General features: G+C 44.9%; 1 protein-coding gene across 4 annotated transcripts in view; it reads right to left on the bottom strand.

Annotated features, from left to right (window-relative positions):
* The window catches only part of LOC309400851 (RNA-binding protein 33-like), a 379136-nt gene that overhangs the window by 65224 nt on the left and 301671 nt on the right, over nt 1-12241 (bottom strand). For all 4 annotated transcript variants that reach the window (XM_081969557.1, XM_081969558.1, XM_081969559.1 and 1 more), the window contains exon 15: nt 10945-11583. In XM_081969557.1, coding sequence (XP_081825683.1) covers nt 10945-11583 — 639 coding nt within the window. The remainder of the gene's footprint in view (nt 1-10944; nt 11584-12241) is intronic.

The raw sequence follows: 12241 nt of genomic DNA, 5'->3' as shown, positions 1-12241 counted from the left end.
GTGGACTTTGCTGTCTTTACTGTCAGAGTGGCCTTTGTCTTTTAAATGCATATGGACTGCTGAATCTAGTCCTGATGGGTTTGTTCTCCTATGTCATGCCATGCATTTATGAAGTGGTTGCTTTGTTTCCCCAATGTACAGATATGCACATGGCTTACTGCTGGATTTACCTGTGTCCCCCATTGTGGCCAATCTCTACATAGAAGACATTTATGGAGCAGCCCTTTTCTAACTATAGTACTAGATTATTCAAAGAAAATAAGTCAAACCATGGTATGTGACGTTTTCCTTAAGAAACCTTTTGAGGCAATGCCATTCTATTATTCATGAATGATTTTTTTGTATTTTTAGAAATATAAGCTCTGGTCATATTAGAAAAGACTTTAATAAATAAGAGCAACAAAGGAGCACTGGAATTTTGTAAGCTGTACTTTTATCACAAATACCTTGACAGTGTCACAATGAAGATGAAGTTGGTTTGCTACCAATATTAGCTGAACAATTTTATTTATAACAAATGCTTTGAGAATGTCCTGATAAAATACTGCCCCGTTGATACTGTCAGAGCTTTATGCAATTTGACAGATCAAATCTTGTTTTAATTCTTAAAACTGCACATCTAAACAGTATCACTAGTATCACTAGTGTACATTTTGTAGTGAGCAAATTGAAACCCTCCTATACTACCTCTTATAATACTAGACAACACAGTATCAACAGTAGAGACCTTCAGGTTTCTAGGTTCTATAATATCTCAAGACTTAAAATGGACACCTAATATAAAAAACGTCATCAAAAAAGCACAACAAAGAATGTTCTTTCTGTGCCAACTCAGAAAGCTCAGACTGCCCAAGGAGCTGTTCTACAGATCAGGGATCCTCAACCTTTCCGACCTCAGGGACCATTAAATTCATAATTTTAAATCCCGTGGACCACTAATATGATCTGCCTAATGGCTGGCTGGATGGCTAGGTGGTCATGTGACTGGTTGGGCGTGGCCAACTTGCTGTCACTCACATTGAGGGGCCTCTCCTCGCCCCTCCCCTGCCAGCCACTCCTCTTCTCCCCACCTGGGCTCCTTAGGGCTCTAACAGAAAGCAGTTGTTGGAGCTAAGCAGCCACCATGAGAAAGAGTTGGCAAAACAGCTGGCTCAGTTCAAATTGGATCTGACTGAGAAGGAGGCTCAGCAGAAGTACCTCACTGAGGACTACGGGCATAGGCTTTCCAAGCAGAGGGAAGATCTGCAGGAGTGCAAGGCCAGGTACCGGCACCTGGAGGCTCAGCGGGCTGAGATGGTCAGCCAATTCCAGGCCATGATGCAGTACCACTGGAACAAGACCCTCCGGCTCTTTGCCACTTCCCTCCAGCCTTCGCCCAAAGCCCCACACCAGGAGGCTGAAGCAGGCCCCAAGTCGGAAATTCTTCCCCCTTCTGACCTACACAAAAAGACCCCGAAGGGGGAGACTCTCTGCAGCAACACAAATGTTCATTGCACGTATCCATCCCAGGGGGTGTAGTTTGAGGCCCCCTGATTTAGTGCAATATAAAAAATGCAAATAATTTTTCTGTGGACCACCAAAATTTTCTCGCAGACCACCAGTGGTCCATGGACCACCAGTTGGTGACCACTGCTACAGAGGAATTATTGAGTCTGTCATCTGCACCTCTATAACTGTCTGGTTTGGCTCTGCAACCAAACAAGACAGACACAGACTTCAACGGATAATTAGAACGGCAGAAAAAGCAATTGCTACCAACCTGCCTTCCATTGAGGACCTGTACGCTGCACAAGTCAAAAAGAGGGCTGTGAAAATATCTACAAACCCCTCACATCCTGGACATAAATTGTTTCAACTTCTACCCTCAAAATGACATTATAGGGCATTGCACACCAGAACTAGACATAAGGACAGTTTCCACCCCATGCCATCACTCTGATAAACAACTAATTCCCACAACACTGTCAAACTATTTACTACTATTATTCTTCTCACCCTTCGTATTACCTATCTCCTCCCACTTATGACTGTAACCATGTTGCTTGTATCTCTACGATTTATATTGTTTTACTTAGTTTCTTAATATGGTTTATATTGATTGCTTATTTAGTCTCCTGTTGTGGCCCATCAGGAGCCGTTGGAGTTGCCACCAGACTCAGACAGCGAGGGTCCCTATGAGTTGGCTCAGGAGGATGTACTCCATGTCTGAGCCGGAGTTGGCCGCATTGCGGGACTTTATTGACAAGAACATCGCCCGGGGGTTTATCCGGCCTTTGTCCTCGCCCTTGTCTGCCCCAGTTTTTTTCGTGAAAAAGAAGACCGGGGATCTGAGACTCTGTTGCGATTACCGGCGCCTGAATGCCATCACGGTACGTAACCGTTACCTGCTGCCCCTGATTCCTGAGTTGTTGGAGCGGCTCTGGGAGGCAACGGTGTTCACAAAACTGGACTTGCGTGGGGCTTACAACCTGGTCCGAGTCAGGGTGGGGGACTAATGGAAGACGGCCTTTGGCACCCGGTACGGACATTTCGAGTACACGGTCATGCCGTTCGGGTTGACCAATGCCCCGGCAGTCTTCCAACACTTCATGAATGACATCTTCCGGGACCTTTTGGATCAGTTTGTTGTCATTTACCTGGACGACATCTTGATCTACTCGACGTCCCGGAGGGATCATCAACATCACTTGCGTCTGGTCTTGCAGCGACTCCGAGAACATCGTTTATTTGCCAAGCTGGAGAAGTGTCAGTTCTGGCAGACTACCATCGAGTTCCTGGGGCACCGTATCTCCCCTGAAGAAATGCCAAATCCGGTGGTCTCTGTTCTTTGCCCGGTTCAATTTCAAGGTAACGTACATCCCCAGTGCGTTGAATCAAAGGGCGGATGCCCTGTGTAGGAAACCGGAGTACTCTGACCCTGCAGACTCACTTCCACCCCGGACGGTTCTACCCGTCGAGTCCTTCGCTGCAGTTCAGGAACCCGTGGATTTACGGTCTCTGATACGGGATGCGCAGCGGAACGATGAGTGGGTGGAACAACGGCGGGCTGAGGTAGGGCCGACATCCCCGTGGACCTTTGACGAGAACCTTTTGAGGTATCGGGATCGGCTCTATGTGCCTGCAGGGCCCGTCCGTGGACTGGTTCTCTCCCAGTGTCATGACACTCCAGCAGCAGGACATTTTGGCCTTTTCAAAACATTGCACCTGGTCTCCTGTACTTTCTGCTGGCCCTGCTTGCGACACGACGTGCAGACGTACATCATGTTGTGTGTGCAGTGTCGACAGGCCAAATCAGCAACGGGAGCTCCTCCAGGCTTGTTGCAGTCATTGCCGAACCTGGACAGACCCTGGGGGGCTGTGTCCATGGACTTCTTGACGGAACTGCCTCCGTCGTCAGGTTTTACCACGGTCCTTGTGGTAGTGGACATGCTCACCAAGATGGCGCATTTCATCCCGTCGGAGATTGCCGACAGTCCGTGCCACCGCCCGCATGTTCATCCAGCACGTGTTCCGGCTGCACGGCCTACCTGACCGGGTCGTCTCAGATCATGGAACACAATTCACGGCCCAGTTCTGGAAAGGGCTGATGGCCGCTCTACACGTCCAGGTTTGTTTATCCTCGGCGCACCATCCCGAAACCAATGGGGGGACGGAGAAGGTGATTGGGATTTTGGAACAATATCTGCGCTGCTTCGTGAACCAGCAGCAGAACAATTGGGTGGAGTACTTGGCCGTGGCGGAGTTCGCGTTTAACAACTCGCAGCACACCTCCACACGGACGATGCCTTTCATGGCGAACGTCGGGTACCACCCTCGCTTTTTCCCACTCACCCCAGTGGACTCTCCGGTCCCCGCAGCGCAGGACTTCCTCTCTGAGCTCCAGGCGGTCCACCAAATGGTGCACCGCTATCTGAATCAGGCTAAGGAGGATTACAAGCGGGTAGCGGATAAGTCCCGACATGTGGTGCCGGAATTGGCTGTGGGAGATCGCGTGTGGCTGTCCACGCACCATCTTCCGTCCCACCGGGCCACGAAGAAATTGGACCACCGGTATCTTGGGCCGTTCCCCGTGGAGGCCGTTATCAACCCGGTGGCCTATCGTCTGACCCTCCCACGCTCGATGTGAGTGCACCCGGTGTTCCATCGCTCGCTCCTGACCCCTGAATGGTCGGCTTGTCCTCTCCGACGTCCCTCTTCTCCCCGGCCGTCTTCGCGGGAGTTGGACACGCGGCCATCGCACAAAGTGACCCGGATCCGTGACTCAAGATGGCTCAAGGGACAGTTCCAGTATTTGGTCAACTGGACGGACGAGGGGTCGGACGGGGGGACCTGGACCGATGTGACAGCTGTGCATGCCCCTGCTCTGGTGCGAGCCTATCATGTGCGATTTCCCTCGCGGCCACATCCCGAGCATCAGACCCGGGGGAAGGGCCCTGCGGTGAGGGATAGTGTTGTGGCCCAGCAGGAGCCGTTGGAGTTGCCACCAGACTCAGACAGCGAGGGTCCCTATGAGTCGGCTCAGGAGGATGTGGAGGACCCTGGACAGGGTTCCGACTTTGAGCAGGGCGCAGAGAGGCTGGTTGGCCACCAGGAGGCGCCTGAGGCATGGAGCAGTGGTGAAAGCCAAAGGAAGGGGGCTCCTGATGTCATGCCTTGGAGCAGTGGGGAGGAGTCACGGGACAGTGAGTCAGACATCAGCAGTGAGTTATTAGATGCTCGTTACCGGCGTGCTACCCGGCGTAAGGAGCAATTGAGCAGTTACAGGAGGTAATTGCTCTCAGCTGCTGATAATTAGACTCCTCTCCAGACTATAAAGGGGCTGCTTGTGGACACGCCCTTTGCAGGAATCAACTGATCATTAGAGTTGGAGACGCTCTCAGATCTGTGTCGTAGCTTGGCAGACTGGATTGCTGCCAAAGTGTTTACCTGGATTGCTGCCAATCTGTTCCCTGGACCTCAGCAGGCTGGAGTGCTGCCAAGGTGGTTATCTGGATCTTGGTAGCTGGATTGCTGCCAAAGGGTTCGCTGTAGCTGGATTGCTGCCCAAAGTGCTATCTTGACCTTGGCAGGCTGGATTGCTGCCAAGGTTGAACCTGTATGTAAATAAACATCTTGAAGAGACTTTGTGTCGGAGTGACTTGGTATACGAGAGGGGGGGTCAGAACAGTCTCCTATGACTATCACTAAGTGTTGTATCTTATGATTCAGGATGAATGTATTTATGTTGACTATGATCATGAGTTATCACTTATATCTTTTGTGTACACTTGGCCAATAAAGAATTCTTAGGCATTTTTAGGCAGTAAAATAAGTTTAAAACAAAAAGGTGCAAGATCATCGCAAAGCTAGCAACCTTCCATAATTTTATCTCATTTGACTACTTCTATTAATCAACTAACCACAACTAATTTTATGGCATTAAAGAAGCATTCCATTAAAGAAGGGAACATGCTTGATCACTTTTGAGGTCTGAGACTCAAACAAAGGTATGTACTTCTTTCTTCCTTTAAGGTCAAGGTGAGAAGACTGAAAATGAGTTTATTGGGGTTAGCCCCAATGTAGCATTTAAGGTTCAGATTCAGATTTAACTAGCTTTTCCCTATTGGCATCCTTCAGAAATACAGTATATTTATGAGACTCAAAAGTAGTGTCTCACATATTTGCCTGGAAACATTTTCAGTTTGCAATAGAAAAAAATTCAAATGCAAATTACCTTGTGCATAGTAGATTAATCTGCATAGGAAAATGTTCATCATCAATGCTGTGGGATGAACATTTTTCTTTGAAAAAGAAACCAGAGAAAAAAATTCCTTAGGTCACTGGTTGGGGCATTAGATTATTAGGCTGAACCCGAGGGTGGGGTCAAGTACATCATTAGACTCAGGTCACTTTGCACCCACAAGAGAACTAAGTCCAGCCCACCTTGAATTGCTCTTATCTACCGCCAATTTGCTTTGTCTGTTAGTAGTTCAAATTCTTGTAGAGACTGTTAGCATGCAATAAACCTGTTGTCAGGGTTCCAAGTAACACCCCCAACAAAAGAAAACTCCGAGGCTTGAGTTTCCTCAAAGTTCCATTTTATTAGAGATGTCATATTGGCACATCTGGGAAAACCCAAATCTGAAAGCTTCCAGGTTTTCCCTACCCAAGTGAAAGTTCAAGTCCCTGCCCAGCACCCACATGTCCATCACATGGACCAATCAGGCACCGTCCCAACTGGAGATTCCTCCCAGTCACGTCACTCCATGTGCAGGGCAAGTTGTCCTCGACTCTCTGAGAAAGGAATGTTATTTAGACTATATATCTCCCATACTCCATATAATCCCCCCTCCCATTTTCCCACAGCAGAAAATGTGGCAGGCCTGAACGCCCAATGCAAAAGATGGCTTCCAGGTCTAACACCTGTAGTCATTTGAACCACCTTGTTCCTGATTTGTTGTGCTTGACATCTGTATGTTAAAGACTTAATTCTTAAAGAGACTCTAATAAAAGTTCAACATTCTTTGTGAACTCACCAATTCACAAATATTGTAAGTCACAAATTTCTTCAAACAAATAGTTAGCTTAATGAATGTCTATGGAGATTCTCAATCAACTAGGTCACAGTTGTCCCAAAGGTGCTTTTTGTAAAAGGCAACTGGACTTCCTTGTTTTTTTCTTTGAAAACATTTCGCTTCTCATCCAAGAAGCTTCTTCTGTTAACTTTATGAAGCAACATTGTGTGAAATTACTTTTATTAAAAAAAATGACAGTATGTATGGCAATTTACCAAGTAGGAAATGGTAGGTAAGATATTTCCACAAGGCTTGTTATACAATAAATTTTCCTGTGAAGTGGAACATACTATCTCTTGACAATTGTCTTCTGGTTGCAAATAATAAGTCTATTCCACAAACTCCATCAGCTTTCTTAAGGAAGTCCACTCATCCAATCTGTCATGTCATCTTAAATTAATGGCCCCTTTAGCCTCCTCTAACAAGCCTCCCAGTTGTATGTGCAGTTTAACTGTTGTTGCCTGTAACTGGAGGTCTTATTTAGGTTGATTTAAATCTATTACTAATTCATCAAACCTTTTATCTAATTTTTCAGTTAAAACTTGTAAGTTAATAAATTGTAAGGGATGACCAGGCTACGCCAGAGGGAGGGGTAAGCGTGTCATGAGTCTTGAGTCCCTTCGTGCCCACAAGAGATCTAAGTCCAGCCCACCTTGAGTTTCATGAGTCTTCTCTACCGCCAGTTCACTTTGACTGTTAGTACTTCAGATTTTTGTAGTGTTAGCATGCAATAAACACGTATTCACTTGAACCGCTTTGGCTCCTGATTTCCTGCACTTGACATTAATCTGAACTACTCCACAACACCAAAAATTTTCATGGACTTCAAAGAATCTGACCAATGGCATCCAATTCCAGAGCTGTAACAACAGCAGACAAGTCCGATGTATGAATTATCAGCAGGCACCAAGACGGCTTGTAAAATGAGATGAGAAATTTAGCAGCTAATGTGCATCAGATACTTCAGCAAGTACAAGTCTTGACTCAACAAATGCCTGCCCAGCAACCTCCACAGCCTGCTGCACCCGCCCAGGTCCAACTACCAGTGGCCACCACGCTGATTCCCAAGACTCCCAGCTGCCTACCACAGAGATTCACCAAGGAGTCTGACAAGATGAGAACATTCCTAGCCCAGTGTAAAGTATTCATTGCCACCTGATCAGGGGAGTTCCAACGGACAGGTCACAAGTTTCTTTCATCCTCAGCCTGTTAATTGACTCCACTGCCAGATGAGCACTTCTACTCATCAAACACAATGACCCCATCCTAGATAACTTCCAAAACTTCCTTGCCAGGTTTAGACAACACTTAGGAGACCCTTGTCACTGCGTTAAATGTTTGCTAGTCGAACTGAACTGAATAGTTACTGAAAGAGTTACTGCGCAGGTCATAAGCCTTATCTGACAATGATTTATTGCGCATGCTTAACATGTTTATATACAATCACACATTCCAGAGACTTCTTTCCTTTTGATCTTTGTCCGTCTGCCAGGAAGCTGGGAGACAAACTGTTTCTGCCAAAATGTAACAATTAGATAGATTTGTTTTATTTTCTATTTTATTATTTTTGTATTAAAAGTTTTGTTTTTAATTAGAACATGTTTCCGGGATTTTATTTTATTTTTCGCTTATAGAAGATATGCCTGTTTGGAAAAGCCGCGGTCTAAGCTTCATTTAGTTCAGGGTGAAATATTTTCCCCTGACAACCCTATTCGTATGGAGACTGCAGATCACCACCTCCACCAGCTTCACCACGAGAACTTACATTGACGAATTCAAACTCGTTGCCGCTGATTTAGATTGGAACGAGCCAGCCCTGATCTCACAGTTCAGAACTGGGCTGAACAGTAGCATTGCCAAAGAACTGATCAGACAAGGAATTCCCCGTACACTAGAGGGCATCTTCCTGGTCTCTGTAAAAGCTAAATCACACCTTGCAGAAATCTGGGCACTTTCCAGCAGTCCCTACCATACACCCCCACAGCTGCCACCTCCCATCACCACCCTGAGCCTCCCAACCATTCCAGACTTGGAGGGTGAAGAGCCAATGAAAATTGGGACAGCCAGAAAAGCCCCAGCAGCCACAGGAGAACTGTTATCCTGTGCTTGACAGAAATATTTCTTTAAAAAAAAATTCCAACAAGGCTTTAACATTGAAGTCATCCGGCTCCTGTCTTTCTTTTAAATCTCTTTTTAGGGGCATTGTAGAAAGTAAATAATATGTAATGTCCCAAGTCCTTAATTTATTGTTACTTATCTTTACAATAAGAATCCAGTATAAGTCAGATCAAATGATTTTCACTACAAAAAGAAAAAACCCTCATGCTGTCGGCTTCCTTATGGCAAAAGCAGTAGTATTTTTTAACTCCAAAATAAAACAGTGAAAGTTCACATTGTAATCCAACAAGAGTGTGCAAAAACACATCAGCATTCAGCCAGGCTATTAACAATTAAAAGTGTAGATCAAAAATCAAAATGTGGTGTTAAAACAGGCACACCTAAAAATACAAACAGCAACAGGAAAAGATGGAAACCCAACCACTCCAGCTGTTCTTCCTGAGAAGTGCAATACTCTGGATTCTCTTCCCAGGCAGGTACATAGATTTTTGAGTGTCGTGTGTTATTCCTAATTACTCCAATTCAAAACCCAGGGAGCGTGCTGCCAGAGAACTGACTACGGCAGCAAAGTCAGCTGTTTTTCGGCAGGAGAACACCCCCCGCCCTCAGCACACCATTTTCTGGAGATGTCAGGATTTCAGTTTGTTTTTCAATTGATGTGTACAGCTTACATGTTATGTTAAAGGTGGAAAACATTCTGAAGTGATTTATCTTGGTCTGATTTTTTAAATATCTCAAAAACAGCATTTTAACAGGGTTGTGTAGACTTTTTATACCTACTGTACACTGTGTGCACCATTATTAGGCAAGTTGTATTTTTGAGGATTAATTTTTTTATTGAACAACTACAGTGCAAGAGTCAATCCAAACTGTTAAGAAACTGCAAACCTGCACATCTGCCCATCTCACTCATTTATTTGCATCTATTAAAGTGAGTATAATAAAGAAACACCTCACAATTTACAAATAAACATTTCTGACATTTCAAAAAAAAAAATCAGTGACCAATATAGCCACCCTTCTTTTCAGTAACAGTCATAAACCTTCCATTCATGGAGTCTGTCAGTTTCGTGATCTGTTGACGATCAACTTTTGTGCAGCAGCAACCACAGTGTCCCAGACACTGTTCAGAGAGGTATACTGTTTTCCTTCACCGTAAATCTCCCATTTAAGAAGGGCCCACAAGTTCTCAATAGGGTTTAGGTCAGGTGAGGAAGGGGGCCATGTCATTATTCTTTCATCTTCAAGACCTTTACTGGCTAGGCATGCAGTGGAGTACTTCGATGCATGCGACAGAGCATTGTCCTGCATAAAAATCATGGTCTTCTTGAAAGATGCAGACTTTTCCCTGTACCACTGCTTGAAGAAAGTGTTTTCTAAAAACTTGCAGTAGGTTTGGGAGTTGATGTTGAGTCCATCTTCAACCCCAAAAGCTCCAACTAGCTCATCTTTAATAATACCAGCCCATGCCAGTACCCCACCTCCACCTTGCTGGTGTCTGAGTCGAAGTGGAGATCTGTACCTGTTACTGATCTAGCCACGGGCCCATCCATCTGGTCCATCGAGTCACTCTCATCAGTCCATAAAACCTTTGAAAAATCTGTCTTCAGATATTTCTTGGCTCAGTCTTGCTGTTTCAACTTGTGTCTTTTTCAGTGGTGGTCGGGTTTCAGCCTTCCTTACCTTGGCCATGTCTCTGAGTACTGAACATCTTGTACTTCTGGGCACTCCAGGTAGATTGCAGTTCTGGAATATGACAGCACTGGAGGATAATTGGTCCCTGGTAGCTTCACATTTGATTCTTCTCAAATCTTTGGCAGTTAATGTGTCTTTTGTTCTCAACATCCCTCTGACTTTTCAGAGTCAGTTAAATCTCTTTTTTGGCTCATTTTTCCGGAGGAAAAGAAGCTGCCTAATAATTGTGCACACCTTGATATAGGGTGTTGATCTCCTAAGGCCACACCCTCCCTCATTACACATCACCTGATATGCTTATATCCAGTAAGCATTCAAGTTTATACAGCATGGAGGTAGAAATATGTATAAAGAAGATGATATGGCCAAAATACTCACTTGCCTAATAATTGTGCACAGTGTATATCTTTGTATCTATCTTTCCACATGCAACTATGCCAATTCAAAAATGAGTGTTGGCTAGGTTATTCTTTCCCAGATCACTTACTTTGAGCTTCTGAAAATGACAACAGCAAGAAAGATGGAGATCAGAAACCAACCACACAAAAAGAAGAGACAGACATGCTTGGTAACTTACCCCTCCTGACAATTTTATCACCCTGACTTTGGTGCCAATATGGGGCCCATCGCCACTCCCACTGTTTGCCCGCTGCATGACAGTTCTTTTCATCCCAGACTTCAGCTCTTGAGGCTGGCCTTGCACCGATGCCATCTGAGCAATCTTGGACAGGTTCAAGTGCACAGCAGCGGGAAGCTTTGTTTGCAAAGCTTTATTGGGTAGCTGGAGCTTGTTTTTGGGCACTGTCCTAGCCTGCCTTAGCTGCTTTATAGTTTTTATTTGCTGTCCTTGACATTGCGCACTGTCTTCAGCCTGGAGAATATTTACAGTCTTAGGCTGAACAGCTGTGGAAGCTGGAACGACTTGCTCTTGTTTTTTAACCATTAGCCTGCATTTCACATTTTGGCGGGGCTGTGCACCAGGAAGGGAAAGCAATGGATTGCCATTGGTGGGCAGCTGTGAAGGGTCTTCCTCCTGTTGTTGGCCTGAAAATCCTTGTTGTTGTTGCTGTGCCAGCCTTTCCAGCAATTCCCTTTTTCGGGCCCCGGCTTGAAGCTGCCGCCTGAGCTCCTTTTGTTTCAAGATCTCTTCCCTGAGGCGTTTCTGTTCCTCAATCTTCAAACAGTACAGTCTGGTTTCTTCATCTTCATCAGGAAACTGCAAGGTAGCCAGAAAAGAAAGTTATGCATAGTAAAAAACCAACTTTGTAAAAAGAAGGAGGAGGAGGAGGAGGAGGAGGAGGAGGAGGAGGAGGAGGAGGAGAAGAGACACCTGTTAATAAGATGACACATTTTTCCAGTGGTATTTTTAAATTAACTGAAACACCACACCGTGTCTTTAATGACAGCTGCTAACAAATGTTTATGAGCTATTAATCAAACAAGCAATGAAGAGGCAAAGAATATTTTACTCAATTTTGGACTTTTAAATACAGTAAATCAGAAAGCTGAAACTGAAGCCTTCTAAATTCGAACTCATTTAGAAGTTGCTGAAACTAATTAAACTATTAATATAATTTAAGAACTCAAATACTTTTTCAGTTGGATGCAATAACAATATGAGGTAGCACACTGTGTCACACAGGTTTTATCTTGCTCTTTTCTGACAAACTAACAAAAGCTAGGATGGTAAATGACCTCAAAGGCCCTGATCAGAACTACTGATTTTTCTTACAGAATTTTCAGCTTGATCTGAAACTCATTTGTCACACAATCATTGCTTATAATGAACAGAGGGTTAGGCTTAGGCTTAGATCTCTCTGATCTTGAACTCGTGTACTCTCTTCAGAATTAAAATGTTGCCAAATAAAGGTTGA

The sequence above is a fragment of the Natrix helvetica genome (genome assembly GCF_964273705.1).
Source record: "Natrix helvetica genome assembly, chromosome: W".
Lineage (NCBI taxonomy): Eukaryota > Metazoa > Chordata > Lepidosauria > Squamata > Natricidae > Natrix > Natrix helvetica.
This window is presented reverse-complemented; position numbering and strand designations above follow the sequence as displayed.